This window comes from Silurus meridionalis, chromosome 13 (genome assembly GCF_014805685.1).
Source record: "Silurus meridionalis isolate SWU-2019-XX chromosome 13, ASM1480568v1, whole genome shotgun sequence".
In the NCBI taxonomy this organism is placed as follows: domain Eukaryota; kingdom Metazoa; phylum Chordata; class Actinopteri; order Siluriformes; family Siluridae; genus Silurus; species Silurus meridionalis.
Window position 1 is genome coordinate 21,991,383 of NC_060896.1, and position 16,821 is coordinate 22,008,203.

Sequence of the window (16,821 nt, forward strand, 5' to 3'; positions counted from 1 at the left end):
AAAGTAAATGAAAATTGGAGGGAAGCAGTGGAAGAAGTAATAGAATAAGACACAGGAAGACAGGGAATGTGGAAGGTATTTGATAAGCTGCGTAATAACAAAATATTTGAATTCTTCTATGAATTAGAGTCTGTTTCAGACGAATTATAAATGGTGCTCTCAAATGTCTAATGTAGCCCTGACATTTGACCCTATTACTTTTGCCAAAATGCATTACAGTTCCACATCCTTTACTTTAAGTTTTTCTGGGATTGAGCTTCTTTTGTAAACAGAGGTATTATGAACCCTTTTTTATGTTTTAATTTATTTTCAGGAAGGCAGTGAAGTGAAGGAGGCATTGTGTTAGAAAATAAAGGGTGTACCCTGTCACAGCGGTATTCTCCAAACTTGATCCCGCGAACAATCTGCTGGTAGATGAGGTTGGTAGCCACTCCGTCCTCAGTGGGATCGTGCCATGGTGTAAAGATCTCCTTCCTGAAGAAGAGCCTCCAGGGGGCATTTCGCTCCTGAGCACCTTGTTCTTTTGCATACTGTTCACACTGAGACACAGCATCCATCACGTGGTCATTACCACTGCCTAAGGATGAAACCTACAGAAACAGGGACAATGTTCTGAATGATTAATGCTGCAAATAAGACATTCTACTTTCAGGCTTTTAACAAAGTTTTGAAAGAAGTTATTTTCTAATGATTGTGCACAATTTAAATGTATGTAGTGTACAGGATACTGTATTTAAAATGTGTTTTTATTGTTGCAAATCGGTTTAAAATTTCCAATAGGATCTATTTTTGTAATGTCAAATGAAGTGAAGTGTACTATTTCATGTCTGATAATAGCATTATTTATACTCAAAAAGCATACATTATGAACATTAGATCCCATTAGGGCTTTGGTCAAATGTAAAAATGTAGACAGTTATAAGAGCAATGAAAAACTGTTGGTAAATATAATTAAATAAATTTTTTTTCTCATATTTACATAATAACAAAATTTTCTTTTTAAATAAATCTAAATGCTGTAGTATACAGTATACTAGGATGTGTACCTTGTCAAACAGTGCAATGTACAGGGAGAAGCCGAAGCGATCTCGGAGGCTTATTTTGTCTGAAAGGGCATTACACAGCTCCTTCGCCGTGGTGGCTGAGTCAGTGAGCAGTGTTTTAGTAGTGCCATCCATGAAAGTGACAGGCAGCATGATGGGTTTCTTAGACTTAGTTGCCTGACCGGGTAAAGAATACAAAAATGTCACAAAAGAAGGTTATCAGAGTATCAGAAGAAACATACTTGCTGGAGTCCACCAGCGAAACAGCTTGATTATATTTGTGTGGATTCTAGATTTAGCCTAATACTATATATAGTTTTTGAGACTGTCAGTAATGAACACTGGTGTATTATTATAAACTGCATAGGCCTTAAATAGGCATAGGCCTGCCCCCAGTGAACCAGTCACCATAATACACATTGGTCACACTGATTTTTAAACTGTGCTATAGCCTAGTGCAATTTGTATGTTTGAAAGTGTAACAATTTTTATTGTTTTTTATTTTGTATTTATATACTGAATTGTATATATTTGCAATGTGTCTCTGCTTCATATTTGCGCATTTTGTTGCTGCTGTAACATGGAATTTTCTTATTTGGAATCTTGTCTTGTCTTGTCTTGTCTTGTCTTGTCTTGTCTTGTCTTGTCCTAGTACACAGCTATATAGTTATATAGTTTAGTTATTATTTACTATGAGAGTTTATTTCTCTACACACAAGACACATGATTGGTGATCCATTTTTGCCCCATATGTATAAGCTCCATCAAAATGAATAGTTGTCACTGGATCATCAGTAAAAAGTTATCAGTTGGATGACAAAGTGAACCCCATTCTTTGTCATAGTTAAAGAATTGTTGCTTTAGTGCTTTGAAAGTCTTCTCTTGAGAGACAAGATATTTTAGACAGTAGCTTGTTATAAATAAGCACATAGATACAAGGTTATACAGTGCCACAGGTCTAGCTCTGCTTGTGAAAGATGGAGTCATCCTACCTGCAGTTCGAGCCAGGAGGGTGGCTGAGTTCTTGTACCATTCACAAACGTCCTCCTGAGTCTCTCCTCGCAATACGGAGCATATCCTGGAGGCCCTCCACTGATAAAATTCCTCAGATACTGCATTAAAATATTGCATAATATCATACTTGTACTCGTCATGTCCAAAAATAAATACAATTCAAATTCCAGTTCAGTTAGGTAGTTTCAGTTGCCAGTTCTCACCTTTACAAACTTCTCCGTAGGTGAAAAGCAGCCCACACACAGAGACAAGAGGATCCAGCCTCGAGCGTGGCTGCTTTTAGATGGGTTCTGGTTCAGCTGCTTACAAATCTGACAGTAGATCTCATCTCTGATGACCACAATAACAGAATTTAGGTTTAATATTACAGAATTATTAGATATGGCTTAAATTTACACATGCAAATTTTGGGTGGATCAAAAATGTAATAAAGGTGGTACAAAAATTATGTTTACATATGTAGAGTGTAAAGTCTTTGCTAAGACGTGAAATATAACATGCAGAATAAACCACGGTGTTGTGTCCTTAGCAAGGAGGTATTTTGAGTCTACTACAAAAGTGTTTTCTATTTTTAGAGCACAAGCTCTATATAGTATTGCAAGTGTGACCTGAGTCCTGGACGAAGGATGCCATTGCCGATGATAAAGTGCAGTTTCTCCAGGTTGGATGTGGGTCGGTCCTCGAGCATGCTGTTCCCGTGCACCGTGCACTCACCATCATTCAGGCGCTTGGTCACCTAGAATAAATGGACTCATATCATTTCATGTACAGTTATTATGCGTGCCAGCTCTAATATATGCTCTTATGCTCTCTTATAATTAATATTGTAGGATAAAGAAGAAAGCAGAAATCAAATCTGTTCCTTCTAAGGAAGCTGGACCAATCTAATCAAGGTAATGAATGAAATCAATGAATCCAGAAATCCATGTGTTTGTGTTATTCTGAGCTGCCATGAGCATCCTGAGCACGTTGTCCCTCACCTCCTCTGTAATCTTTGACTTCTTTTTAAGCGTGAGGGACACTAGCTTGTGGCGCACGCTGTTCTTCTTATGACTGTCAATGTGGGCACTCTGCAGGATGAGGGACACAGACAGAAACAAGCTTATATATCATGAAGCAGCTCCACAGCTCAATGAACTGGGGCAGTAAAAACACCCTTGCAGCAAACTGTATTTAAAAATAAATTCCACTTTGCCTTAGATAATGATAAAAAAAATCCAGCAGTAAAGTACTATATAATAAGTTATTTATCATAGTTACAGTTATGCAGTAATTATGTAAAGGCATTGGCAACATCCACAAATTTTCCTTGTCATGCTAATACATGCATTAAAAAAAAAATGTTACTAATATGTTATTAATAATAGTTTCCTTATCAAAAATGCAGCCAAGAGGATATAAAATTTCGAACTGCAAATTGTGGTTAGAAATTTGTCATACTACTGCACTGCTAGATCTTCAAATGTAAAAGGTCAGGGTTTTTTCTATAACTGAAGCTGACATTTGTGAAAGCTGTAATCCAAATCACAGGTTAATATTATGTGCTTAAACGATATTATTCGTTTTATTCCTAGTGACAGCTGAGTAAATTAGGGAGAGAATGGTTTATTATAATATTATATTACAAGGTATTCTCGATATACTTGTGCTCTTAGTATTGCATGACTGTTGAAGAGTGTACATGTGTAACTCTTTATATAAGCTCCTTATTCTACTAGTTCTTTGTTCTCCTTAGTTAAATTGCATTACTGAAGGAAGGACGCAGTTCCACTTGATTACTGGATTACACATTAAACATGGCAGCTCTATAGTGTGTCAAAAAAAAAGCCCTGCACTGCCCAGCTTGTTCCACTCCTGCATAATGACATTACGGAGGTGCTGAATGGCATATGGTGCTTCTCTACCTTCTCTGCATCTCCTCAGTACCAGCAGCACTCATGCAGCCCCAAACCATAATGCTACCACCACCATGCTTGACTGTAGGCAAGACACAATTTTCTTGTTACTCCTCATCAGGACTCCGCCACACATGCTGGACTCCAACTGAGCCAAACGAGTTTACCTTGTGGTCTTTATGTGGTCTCATCAGACCACAGGACATGGTTCCAGTAATTCATGCTCTTGGACAGGTTGTTTCAGCAATCTGTTTGCAGGCATTCTTGTGACCCAGCTTCAGAAGAAGCTTCTTTCTGGGACAACGGCCATGCAAACTGACTTCTAAAGCAATGCTGGTAGCACTTGTGTCTGTTTTTTTAAGCAGCTTCTGCACCTGACACACAGTACAATGACTCAACTTCTTTGTTTGACCCTTGCAAGGCCTGTCTTGGAACCTGTCTTGGAAATCCTCTGTATGACCCTGGCCACTGTACGTTAACTCAGATCTTCTTATAGCCTCGGCCATCTTTGCAGAGAGCAACAACTCTAAGTCTCAAAAAAGAGAGTTATTTCCATGAGGTGCCATGTTGAACATCCAGTGGTCAGTATGAGAGAATTGTCATTAAAGCACCAACAATTGCTTTAATACAAGATACACAAATTTGTCTGGTCCTGTCATGCAGACAAAAACATGGCTATGATAAATAGGACATGTGGCTTTGCATGGTTAAATGACATACAGCTGTTATCATTTAGAGTGTACTAATTTTTGTTGCCAGTTATTTTGACATTAATGTCTGTATGTTGAGTTATTTTAAGAGGACAGTAAATCTATTCTGCTATACAAGCTGCACATTGACTACTCTAAAATATATCCAAGTTTCATTTCTATAGTATTATACCCTAGAATACAGTAATCCCCTGCTCCCCCGCTTTTTCGAATCTTGCGAATTTGCATTTGCCACATAACTAATTTGTTTGGCTGATTTTCCTGGTCTCTTGCGGATAGACAAAAAAATGTATATAATTTTTTAATGGAGTTTTATGTTAAAATAATCCAATTTTATAATACAAATATAAGTACTAATTATAAAAAGAAATAACGTTAATACATATATAATGTATACATAAAATAGCATTTATGGGGTGGCGTCCATTTATCATGTTTTTTTGTTTATCGCAGGGGATAAACGAAAGGATTACTGTACATACAGTGATACTATCTATCTATCTATCTATCTATCTATCTATCTATCTATCTATCTATCTATCTATCTATCTATCTATCTATCTATCTATCGATTTTTATGACTACTGGTATTCGGGCCTTAGACTGCACTTAGACTGTCTGTCTGTCTGTCTGTCTGTGGGTTTTTATTACATTATCTGCACATAAACCTCATACTTATTCCAACTCTCTACTATTACAAATCCCTGAAGTGTTTAGACTCATTTCAAAGAAATAACGAGTATTATAGTGATTTTTAAAACCCAATACAGTGAATACAGTCTAAATAAAACAACACATATTCCTTGCTCACCTCTCCCTCTCCCTGCAGAGCCTGAAGTTCCCTCTTGTAGGTTTTCTTGCCCAATGTCTCATAGATCCTGGTCATCACAGGGATTTTCTCGCTGCCATCACTAATGGCTGTATGGTACTTTGGTTCTGGAAGGTCACCCATGAATCTTAGAATCGTGATCCACACTGCTAGTGCAGCCTTCAGGATGCAAAAACAGAAAAAGCCAAACCTCATGTACTACAAACAATGGAATAAACACTGGAATAAAAAAAAGCAAAAATATAATGCATAATAATGTAAAGATCTATAATAGTGTGACCTGTGTCAAATGACAGAAGGAAATGTTTAAGGAACACATACCAGCTGATCGCCTTCATCCTCATGAAACAGTAAGGGCTGCTTGAGTGGCCGACGCATGTATGTGTGAGTGCTGGTGCCCTGAAAGTAGGTGGCTGAGAATTTGGCGAATTTATATTCAGATAAATCCTCCTCGTCTTCCTCAGGGAGAGGAAGAGCTTCATCCAAATCCTCTTCATCCACATTCCTTTGAGCACGCTCCAGGTCCTGGTGCATAAACACACACACACACACACACACACACACACACACACACACACACACACACACACACACACCACACACACACACACAAAGATCAGACTATAAACAAATAAATACAAAGATTTATGTATAAATAAAGATAGACATACAAAGATGTAAAACAGACAGACAGACAGACAGACAGACAGACAGACAGACAGACAGACAGACAGACAGACAGATAGATAGATAGATAGATAGATAGATAGATAGATAGATAGATAGATAGATAGATAGACAGACAACCTTTCCTGACCAGAAGATGGTGCTTCTCACCTCAAACCCAGCTGGTGCCTGGCCCTCCTGTCCAGGAAAAGAGTTTGTGCTTCCCAGAAAGCCGAACATTTTATCCACCATGTCAGAGTCGTTGACTGGCTCATGACGAGCTTTTTCCATCTGCTCCAGCATCTCTTTCTTTCTGCGTGCTTCCTCCTTCTCCTTTTTCTCTCGCTCTGCATCCTCTCGAGCCAGCTTGGCCAATCGCTCTTGGTGCTTGCGCTCAGCCTCGGCTTTGGCCTTCTTAGCACTCATCTGGTACCTGAGTTTCTCCTCCTCTGCCAAGCGCATCTTCTCTGCGTCCAGTCGCCGCTTGTACTAATAACAAGAAATACAGTGAAGAGAAAATTAATTATCTCCAGTCAATATTCCCATGTATATGATTAAATGATGTCTGTAGTGTTATAGGAACTAACTTTTAAGCCAAAGTAAATCTAAATAAATCTACAAAACAGATGCACTTTAACTCTTAAAAGAAACTTGAATTGTGGTGTAGTAAGTACTATACAATAACCTCTATCTTACCTCTCCTTTGAGTCTGTGGAATAAACGGCGAGCGATCATGCCTCTAGTATAAGCCTGGATGGTGATGACGGCCCAGAGCCGGTGTCTAAAGGCCCGGCGCACCATGCAGCCTCTACAGCGAGCCTGGAACAGGGTCATCCTCTGCCGGGTCACATGGTACGTCTGAAAGAGCTTCCTGGAGCGGTACAGGGCCTGAAGCCGTGAGAAACCGGCACGCATCTGCAACAAAAGTTTATTTATTGAAAAAGTTGAAAATGAATGACTGAATAATAAGCGCACATAAGAAGTCCTTGAGACTCACCACCCCGTAGTTCTTCCGACAGAAGTAACCCCTCCAAGTCTTCTGGATCATAAGAGCTGATTTCTTAATTTTCAAAAAGTTAGATCTATTAAAACAAAAAATGTGTAAAACATAAAGAATTCATAAAGGATTTGATCATTGTCTGACTTGTTTTTGGAACAGCATACCTGTCTTTGAAACCACGGACGACTTTCTGAATAAGAATAACTTTATCCGTGATGGCTTTATCTCTCTCAATCTCCAAAAGCATATCATGATGGTCCTGCCAAGAATAAATCTGTCATTTTACTAGAAATTCTGAGCACACCAGTAAACAAAAGAATGTCCTATAATGGCACTACAGATTAATATAAATAACAATTACATGCATTTTCCCAACTGACATGCATTCCATGTTCCTTTATCCTGGTCTGACGATGTCATTTCCTGTTAGGAAGTATTGGCATTGCCCTCTCCTTACTCCCACACTAAGGGACGTCCTGTTTCAGACAGCTGAAAACCTTGATAAAGCAACACTGAGTGGAAAACTGCCTATTGCACCAGGGAAATGGACACATTTTCTGTTGACCTTTGACCCCTGGCTCAAGTTTCTTTCCACACCAATAGAGCAGAGCACCACATGACTATTCAAGGTCACATGATCACAATAATGTGCAAGCTTTTCCACACCTGTCCATAACATTCTGTATCGCTACCCAAATTTTATACTGCAACACTCTGGTATTCACTGTTATGAAATCCTCCTGCTTGTATTTTCACATAGACTGCATCAATTCCTTTTTTCTCAATTGCTTTCATAAATACTTTCTAATCCACTGTAGTATTGATATACCTTCAGGAATATCTTGGTCTTTCCCATCTGCCAGTCATCATCTCTGCCAAGGATAGCCTCAGCAATTCTTTGGCAGGTCCCCCTTAGGTCCTCCTTAACAAAAATAAACAAAACACAGAATGGAGATGACATCAGATCGGTGTCTTACAACGAATTGGCTTTTACAGCAAATACTAAATCTTAATCTGTATCTAGTTATTAACTGTTTAGTTATAGAGACTTAAGTGTAAAATATTAGCTGGAGGCACACAGTTGTATTGGATGTATTTGGATGCAGTATGATAACATTTTATATTTACTTTTACTTGAAAATCCAAAAACCTGTTCCAACAATGCCCCTTTACACAAAACGAGCTCCATTAACATATGGTTTACATGGTTTGGATTAGAAGATCTTGAGTGGCCTGATATAGAGGTCTGATTCTCAACCCTATTGAACACCTTTGGAATGAATTGGAGCACTGACAACAACTGAGACCTCCTCACCTACATCAGTACCTGACTAACAGTCTAGTGGCTGATGTACACAAATGTCCACAAGCACACAGTATATATATATATATATATATATATATATATATATATATATATATATATATATATATATATATATTATTAACGCACGGTTAATGCAGCATTTCTGTTTGACCATTTTTATTAAAAGTGTAAATTAATAAATATATAACAGGCGAAATAACAACCTTTAACGCAACACACATTTATTCACGATGTACTTTCTTTACTCCGCTCATTTTAACTCACTAAACATTTGTTTTACTGATGTGCAAAGTCTCAACTCAACCACTAAAATCCGCCTAAAAAAACATCCGTGTGGAAACAAAGCAAAAGTTATTTTTGGTGTCCATGATTTACATAATTTAAAACACTTTAATAAATACCTTATAAAACTTCTGATAATAAGATCGTTTTCTGAAAATATTTTTTTATTTTTTCTAAAATTCTCAGATAATAGATATATAATTTATAGTAATAAATCAGGTATTTAAAGTTCTAAGATTCTGCTGCCAAACTAAATAAAGACTAAATAAAGACTAAATACTGTATATACTATACAAAGTTTTTGCTTTTCTTCTTGAAAATTTGGTTATTTGGAATTTATTTTTTTAATTACAACTAAAGGTTAGATTTTTTTATTCGGCCAAATTAATGCTTCAGTTATCATTTACGCAAATAAAAATATTGCATTTGGGTTGTTATTACTGTACATCAGTATATCAAATGTACACACACCTTTTCCTCAAGTAGAAATACAGATAATCATGTTTTAAATGACTGATAAAACCTGAAGCACTCTTTTACTCAATTTGAAGTAAAGTAGTTTGGGCTCTGGCTTAAAGTAGCCATTATTACAACCTGTTTTAGTGTCATGCTGGTAACTGGACCTCACATCATATAATATATTAATATTAAAGAATTAAAAATGTTGTCATCTAATAAATGTTTACATCACTGACTCCCTCTGTCTCATCCACATTAACCCCATACTTCTTGTTGCCTTGTTCCTTGCTTGTTGAAAAATCCACACAATAACAAGAAATGTTGGTGGGCAGCAAAGGTGTCCAATGAGAAGAAAAAAGTAGATTATAAATAAAGTCTCGAGTCTGGTTTAAAAAATGTATGAAGTAGAAAGTACAGACATTTGTGTAAAAAATGTAATAAGTGAAAGTAAAAAATAAATAGTGAAGCAAATTACTGATACAAGAAAAATCTACTTAAGTACTATAACACAGTATTTGTACATTATTACTTCCCTACTCTGCTGTACATCAATACCTTTTAAAATTCTTTGCCTTTATTAAATCAGAATTCAGAGTTTTTGCCCAGAGCTTGATGGAAAATGAAAAATTCTGATGGGTGCATCCTTGTTTATTACAACTGCACATTCAAGATTGCTCGGATTGCTGACAGCTCACTAGTCCTTATTTACCTGTTTGTAGGAAGGCTTTACTCCAGGCATGAGGACGCGATACCGGTCCACAAACTCCACAAAAGTGTAGCGGATAGGGTATCCAGCCCGCCGGATCCGAATTGTTTCCATCATTCCTGAGTAACGAAGCTGCCTCACACACAGCTCCCTGTCAAAGAGCTGGGAGAAAGGGATCACTTTTAATTACTCTACATGAAGGAGGATACTCAAAGGGAGTCTAGGAACACAAATGTCCACCCTTTTTTGTATACCATCCTCACTGCAAATTAATTCCACAATAATCTACACTGATTTTGACACTCACCATGGGCTTTTTGTACTCATTGGGTTTGATGCAGCGCACAAAAAAGGGCTGACACACACTGAGTGTGCGCATCAGCAACTCCAGAGAGCGTTTGAACTGACTGCTCAGAGTCGGGGATCGCTTTCTCGTCTCCGCCCCCTCAACGCCAGGAAACACACACACAGAAAAATAGACACACAGAATAGAAAGTCAGAAATGGTGGAAACACATCAAGAGGATCCTTTTAACCCCCTCTGACCTCTGACTCTCTGTCCTTCTTTCACTTCCTTCACCACAACCCCATCTCTTGTTCGGAAAAGTGCTTTTCGTCTCAAACAGGAAACTGTTTGACCTCGAAAGATTGTCCGTGACAGATATATATCAAGCAAATTCGAGTGTGTATTATTCGTTTACTTTAGTGTCACCAAGAACAAAAAAGGTCAGGGTGAGGACTTCAGTTCTGAGAAATGTATAAACCTGCAAAAGCAGGAAAAAAATCATCACTGTTGGTAAAATATTTATTTTCCGTAAATTTAATATCTGTGGGACACAATATATCATGGTTATAAAAAAATTATTTAAAATGTCTCAATAAATATATTCAGATAGATAATTTTGTTTCGGATTGCACTTTTTTTTAAGTACACTATATGGCCAAAATTATGTGGACACCTGACCACTGAACATCCCAATTAAAATTGCCTGGGGATTGATATAAAGCTGTTTCTAATTTGCTACCATCAATCTTCTACAAAACTCTCTTTGTCAGTAAAATATAGGTCAGGCTTTCTAGTTCTTTTACTTCCACATTGACTAACTGTGTCTTTATTGGCCTCATTTGTATATGTATGAGGCACACTGTATATATATATTATACAAGTGAACAGAGTTTTGTGAGTTCCTTATAATTTAGTGTATAGTTGCCATGATCTAGCAAAGTAAATTATTATTTAAATATATATCTGGAACTGATAATAGCTGCGTTTTTTTAGAAGCTTTTTGATACATTCAGTCATCATAAAACTCATCTCTGTAAAGAATGGGGGTTGTGTGAACTGATAGAGATTGTGAAAATACCAGCATTATCATTCCAATGAGGGAAATGAAGATGTTAATAAATGTAAAGACAAAACATTAAAAATCGAGTTTAAAAATCAAAATCAAAAAATTAACTACAGGTGGTGGTATGGAGTGAGTTTCAGTAAGTGATTAGTAGAAGAGTGTGGTGACAGGATGAGATAGTTTTCCGGTCGAGATGCTAAAAAAAAAAAAAAATGGGAAAAGTCCACAAAATGGCGAGGTGAGTGGTTAATGAGGCTGGAATTTTCAGTTCCAGTGTTACCTTGAGAGGAGGAGTGGCACTGGGCATGGAGCCACACAGAAACTGGCACAAGATTTAGCAAAGAAAGAAAGACATTAAGAACACAACAGAATCCAAGATATATAGAAACATTTATAAATCTGAAGTGATTGGTCCATTATGTGCACATCTAAACATGCTTAATATACACTATATTGACAAAAGTATTGGGACACCTGACTGTTCCAGCTATATGAGCCACACAATTGTATACTGTCGGATGTCTTAGGGTGTAAGGGCATTACATTCTCTATTTGACCTGTGCACAAAACCAGTTCCATGGATTATATGGTTAAAATGGAAGATCTCGAGCCTTTTTTAGAGCTTTGTCCTCAACCGTATTGAACCCCTTGGGGTGAATTAGAATGCTGACTGCACCCCAGACCTCCTCATCAGTACCTGGCTTTATTAATGCTCTTTTGCCTGAATGTACTTAAATCTCCACAAACACACTTCAATATCTAGTGGAACATTTTACCAGAAGGTTGAAGGTTATTATAACAGCAAATAGGGACAAAGTAGAAAACAGTATGTTCGAAGAGAAGATACAAATCTTACGCTCACTTTTGTCCATACAATGTATATGATATTTAAGACAAGAGTGTCATATGATCTAAATCAAAGCAGAGTAACAGTTACAGTACTACCTATATTTTCATTATTTTCCATTAAACCCATGTTGCAGAATGTTTTAATTCTCTTGTACGAAAAAGATGTGGCAACAATTGCAATTGTATATAAAAATTATACTACTAATAATTTTAAGCATTTATAGCTATGTTCAATGTTTTGAAAAGTTAGTAAATATCAACATACAAGTGACTGCAGGTAATAATTTTGTATTTGGTTTATTGTAATCTTAATCTTATATTTATGAATAGATAAATGGATAGATATACGTTATTACCATTGCAACATCGGCGTGAAAGATCTGCTTGATGAACTTGTTCTTGGATGAGTGAACCAGCTGAATGATGTCACCATGAAGGGTGTCTCTGTTCTTCTCTAGAAAACCTAGACACATTATTTTACATCACATTTTAGAAATCAATACTTTTTTTATCAGTGCTACTGGATATATGCATCGGTACAACAGCATAGTAGTAAAATCTGAAATATTTAAAGTGACAATTTGGCAAAAAAGCATCTTTTATAGTTAAAGTTGATGAACTGAGATACAGTATGTTATTATCCATAGGTGTATAATGTTCTTTAATTTATTTTGCTCATGAAAGAGCATAGAACCACCAGTCTAGCAGCATGTGATACAGAAAAAGTGTTATGTATGGTTATATGGTGTTATTAAAATGCAATGCAAATTTGAGTGTAGGATGCTGAGAAGACCCCTTTGTTCCTGACCTCTGGTCTCATAGTAGACAATGCCGGCAAAGTGCTGGATGCCGAATTGCGTCTCGTAGCTGTTCTTGGGGGGGATGTAGTTGGTGTTGAGCTTGTGTTGAGAATTTAGTTTGTTCAGCATGGTAGTATCCGTGCCCTGTATAATAGTTAATAAAACCTTATTAATTATTTCACTACTTTTAATTTTTACTGTCAGTATTTCTTTTTTTCTTTGTCTTTGTTTCTCACCTTGGGGAACTTACTCTCCTCATCAATGAGTGAGATGATGTTCATGGGTTTAATCGCAATCATGTCCAGTGCATCCTGGTTGTCGGTAAACTCGATGTGCTGCCAGTTGATGTTCTCCAGGTTGTACTCCTCCTGCTCCAGTTTGAACACATGACGCACAAAGAACTGCTGCAGGTTTTCGTTGGCAAAGTTGATGCAAAGCTGCTCAAAACTGAGTAAAAAAATAAACAAATATAAAAAACAAGTCTGTCATATGACCTGCTCTGGTTGCCTCTTTAGTATAACCATAGTACTAAATTTTGTTAATAATATTAAGATGTACATTACCTGTTGACTGTAAAATTCTCGAAGCCAAAAATGTCCAGCAAACCGATGGACCTGCGCAACGCTTTAGGCTCATGAGACGGAGGCTTGTAGATGGCAGCATTAATCTTTTCAACAATCCACACAAAAGGCGTCCATATATTCCCTATAAAAAAGGGGGAAAAATTATATCCACAAACGGTATAAACTGCGCTGGTGTAGAGAGGACAAGAGGAAAGGGGGATGTCCACCTTCACAAAAGCATCTCGAACATCCAAGGCTTGCTCCATGCTGAGAGGAGTGGACACTGTCTCACCCCGAGTGATGATGGTGCGACTGGTCAGGCAGTTCATTAGGTCCTTAGAGTCAACCTTTTCGTGTATAAAAAAAGTTATGATTATTATTATTTTTTATTACATCCAAGTGTAACCAGTTCGAAAATCCAGGCTGTTCCACTCACCAAGTTCAGCTTACACAACCTTTCTAAATCATGCTACTACACTAAACATTCTAATAATACACTTTAACACACTTTGTGCGGACATATACACACTATAATGATAAAAATTCCATTCAAATGGTAAAAGTCCAAACATTTCTAAAAAGAACTGATAACCAGGGGAAAAAAGTAATAAATCTAAAACAAACAAAATACTAATGCAAGCAAAGAAGCCAAACAAGTAATTTTGCTTGAATAAATTTGCACCATTATTTAAAATAAATATAAATGTTACCTCTAACAGCTTTGCAGCAATGGAAAGCTCAGCAGATCGCACCACCTCACAGGCATCCAGGTTATCATATGTGCGGGCTGGGCAAAAAAATAATAATTAAGTAAGCTTATGCTATAATTAGCTCCTACACAATGTAAGTTGATTGTTTTTATATATATATATATATATATATATATATATATATATATATATATATATATATATATATATATATAAATAATTGATTTTATTTTTTTTGTGACAATCCTGTAATCGTTGTTGGGTAAAGCTGGATTTGGCAGGTAAATGTGACACATTCACATAATATGCCTGGTCAGATACACTATATGGACAAAAGTTAGTGGATGCCTGACTATAAGATTCCACATTTTGTCCCCATTTACTGTTGTAATAACCTCCACTCTTCTGGGACGTTCCATTGGATTTTGGAGTGTACTTGTGGAGATTTGTTTTCATTCAGCCACAAGTTTGTTAGTTGAGGTCAGTTACTGATGTAGGGTGAGGAGGCCTGGGGTGTCGTCAGTGTTTTAATTAATCCCAAAGGTGTTTATAGGGTCAGAGCTCTATAGCAGGCCACTCTAGATCTTCCACTCCTACCCATGTAAACTTCATGGAGCTGGCTTTGTGCACAGGGACATTGTCATGCTGAAACAAGTTTGGGTCTCCTAGTTCAAGTGAAGTTCATAAGTAATGCTACCACATTGCAAAGACATCCAACATAATTGTGTAGCACCAACATTGTGGGAATATTTTGGGGAAGAACCACATATGGTTCGAAAAGTCAGATGACCCAATACTTTTGTCACTGGAGTGTATGTTCAGCATCATGTCTTAACAAAAATGTTAGACTCCACCGTGACAGACAGTATTCTGAGCAGTATTCTGCATTGACAAAACAACAGGAGGAAGAGCTGAAAATGACAGTTGAAGAGGAAGGCCAAGGAAGAGGTTTATGGATGTGGTGAGTGAAGACATGGAAGACATGGTTAAAAAGAGGCAGATGTAAAGGACCAAGTGATATGGAGACAGATGATCCGCTAACGAGAGCAGCCAGAAGAAGCAGACTTAGTGTGCAGCACAACTCATACTACAAATGAAATCCAGTTTTTCCAAGCAAAGAAAGCCAAATTCCAAAATATTCATTAATCAAATTTAAAATTATAGATGATACAGATGATTCCCATGATATATTAATCATGAATGACATTATCGTATTTCCATATCTCCCAGCAAATCTGGATCCTAATGTTCTTTGTTCTTTTAGATTGTTGCCATTGCTATAGTCTTTTTGAATGTTATTCCTATTCAATATTTTGTATTAGCATGACACCCACTTTTGATGTGCGGTACACTACATTACACAGATGATATTGCTATTGTTATTTTGTGTGTGTGTGTGTGTGTGTGTGCGTGTGTGTGTGTTTGAATGTTTGTGTATATGTGAGACCTTCATATTTGAGGTTGCCCATATGCAGAATGGAGGCCAGCAGTTTAGAGATCTCCCAGTTCTCCGTATCAGTAAACATTAGCACTTTCATGGCTGAACGGATGTTGGAATATTCCTTCTGGTCATCACGGCCATCACACACAGTGCACTTTCCCTGGAGGGTGCGGTATAAAAAAACTCTTTCATTTCTCTAAATTCATTCTTTTCAAAGAGTAAAGTAGAAATGTGTAGTCAGGACAGAGTTTCTGTACATGTGATTAAAAAGCAGTTTTGGTGGATCGTACTATTAATATCTTACAATAGTGAGATAGGTGTAATCTGTTGCTTTGCCCAAGCCAATTTTTTTCTTCTGGTCTGGAGTCATGCCCTTTAGCATACAGTAAAAAATATGGTAGTTCCTCTCATCCTTGGCCTAGTAAAGAGAACAGCAATCAACAACTACACTTCAATAGTCAGAGAAGAAAATTAAACTGTGGATTTATGCCAAGATGCCCTCAGAATGTGACTGAGTAAACCAGGGGACAATCTTCGAATAAAATACTGTGATTCACAATAACCATGAAATGTTTTAACTTTGACCGATGTCATAGCATTTTTTTTTCTCCTACCTGTCGACACACTCGAGATTTCTCCAGCAGGTATTGCTCAATTTTGGCTCCTTCTATTGCTCCTCTCTTGTTGAAATGGATGTCTATGTACTTCCCAAATCGGCTTGAGTTGTCATTGCGGATGGTCTTGGCGTTCCCAAATGCTGTAAAAATAAAAGAAATGAATGAATGTGATCCATATCCCTATCATTATACACTCAATGACACTTTTATTCTTTATTCTTTATTCCCCATGTGTGTTTCCTTCTCTAACAGCCCCAGTTTTAAAGGTTCATGAAGGGCTTATTAAGGCCCTTAACAACAAATTAATCAGTTGTGTCTGAGCTAAGAAATAGATTCAAATGTGCCAAACACAAAGGGAAACTAATGATAGAAGCATTAGTTTTTCTTACCCTCAAGAATAGGGTTGGCTTCCAACACCTGCTGTTCAATCCAGGAATGCTGCCCACTGATGGCAGCCAGAAACTGCAGGATCAACTTGGTGCTCTCCGTTTTCCCCGCTCCAGACTCGCCACTGCAAAATTAAATGTCAACATCATTAAAAGACTGCTTCAAGGAAAATCTA

The 16,821-nt window shown here is 37.2% G+C and overlaps 1 protein-coding gene across 1 annotated transcript in view; it reads right to left on the reverse strand.

Moving 5' to 3' along the window:
• Nucleotides 1-16,821, reverse strand: part of myo7aa (myosin VIIAa) — a 49,049-nt gene that overhangs the window by 13,768 nt on the left and 18,460 nt on the right. The window contains 26 exon segments of the mRNA XM_046864857.1: nt 363-590; nt 1,047-1,220; nt 2,036-2,155; nt 2,261-2,387; nt 2,666-2,793; nt 3,038-3,127; nt 5,474-5,650; nt 5,813-6,016; nt 6,329-6,646; nt 6,854-7,072; nt 7,155-7,239; nt 7,322-7,416; nt 7,987-8,079; nt 9,935-10,093; nt 10,239-10,376; nt 12,485-12,591; nt 12,937-13,072; nt 13,165-13,375; nt 13,492-13,618; nt 13,621-13,633; nt 13,719-13,838; nt 14,202-14,278; nt 15,649-15,802; nt 15,947-16,060; nt 16,257-16,399; nt 16,649-16,770. Of these exon segments, the coding sequence (XP_046720813.1) occupies nt 363-590; nt 1,047-1,220; nt 2,036-2,155; nt 2,261-2,387; nt 2,666-2,793; nt 3,038-3,127; nt 5,474-5,650; nt 5,813-6,016; nt 6,329-6,646; nt 6,854-7,072; nt 7,155-7,239; nt 7,322-7,416; nt 7,987-8,079; nt 9,935-10,093; nt 10,239-10,376; nt 12,485-12,591; nt 12,937-13,072; nt 13,165-13,375; nt 13,492-13,618; nt 13,621-13,633; nt 13,719-13,838; nt 14,202-14,278; nt 15,649-15,802; nt 15,947-16,060; nt 16,257-16,399; nt 16,649-16,770 (3,679 nt within the window).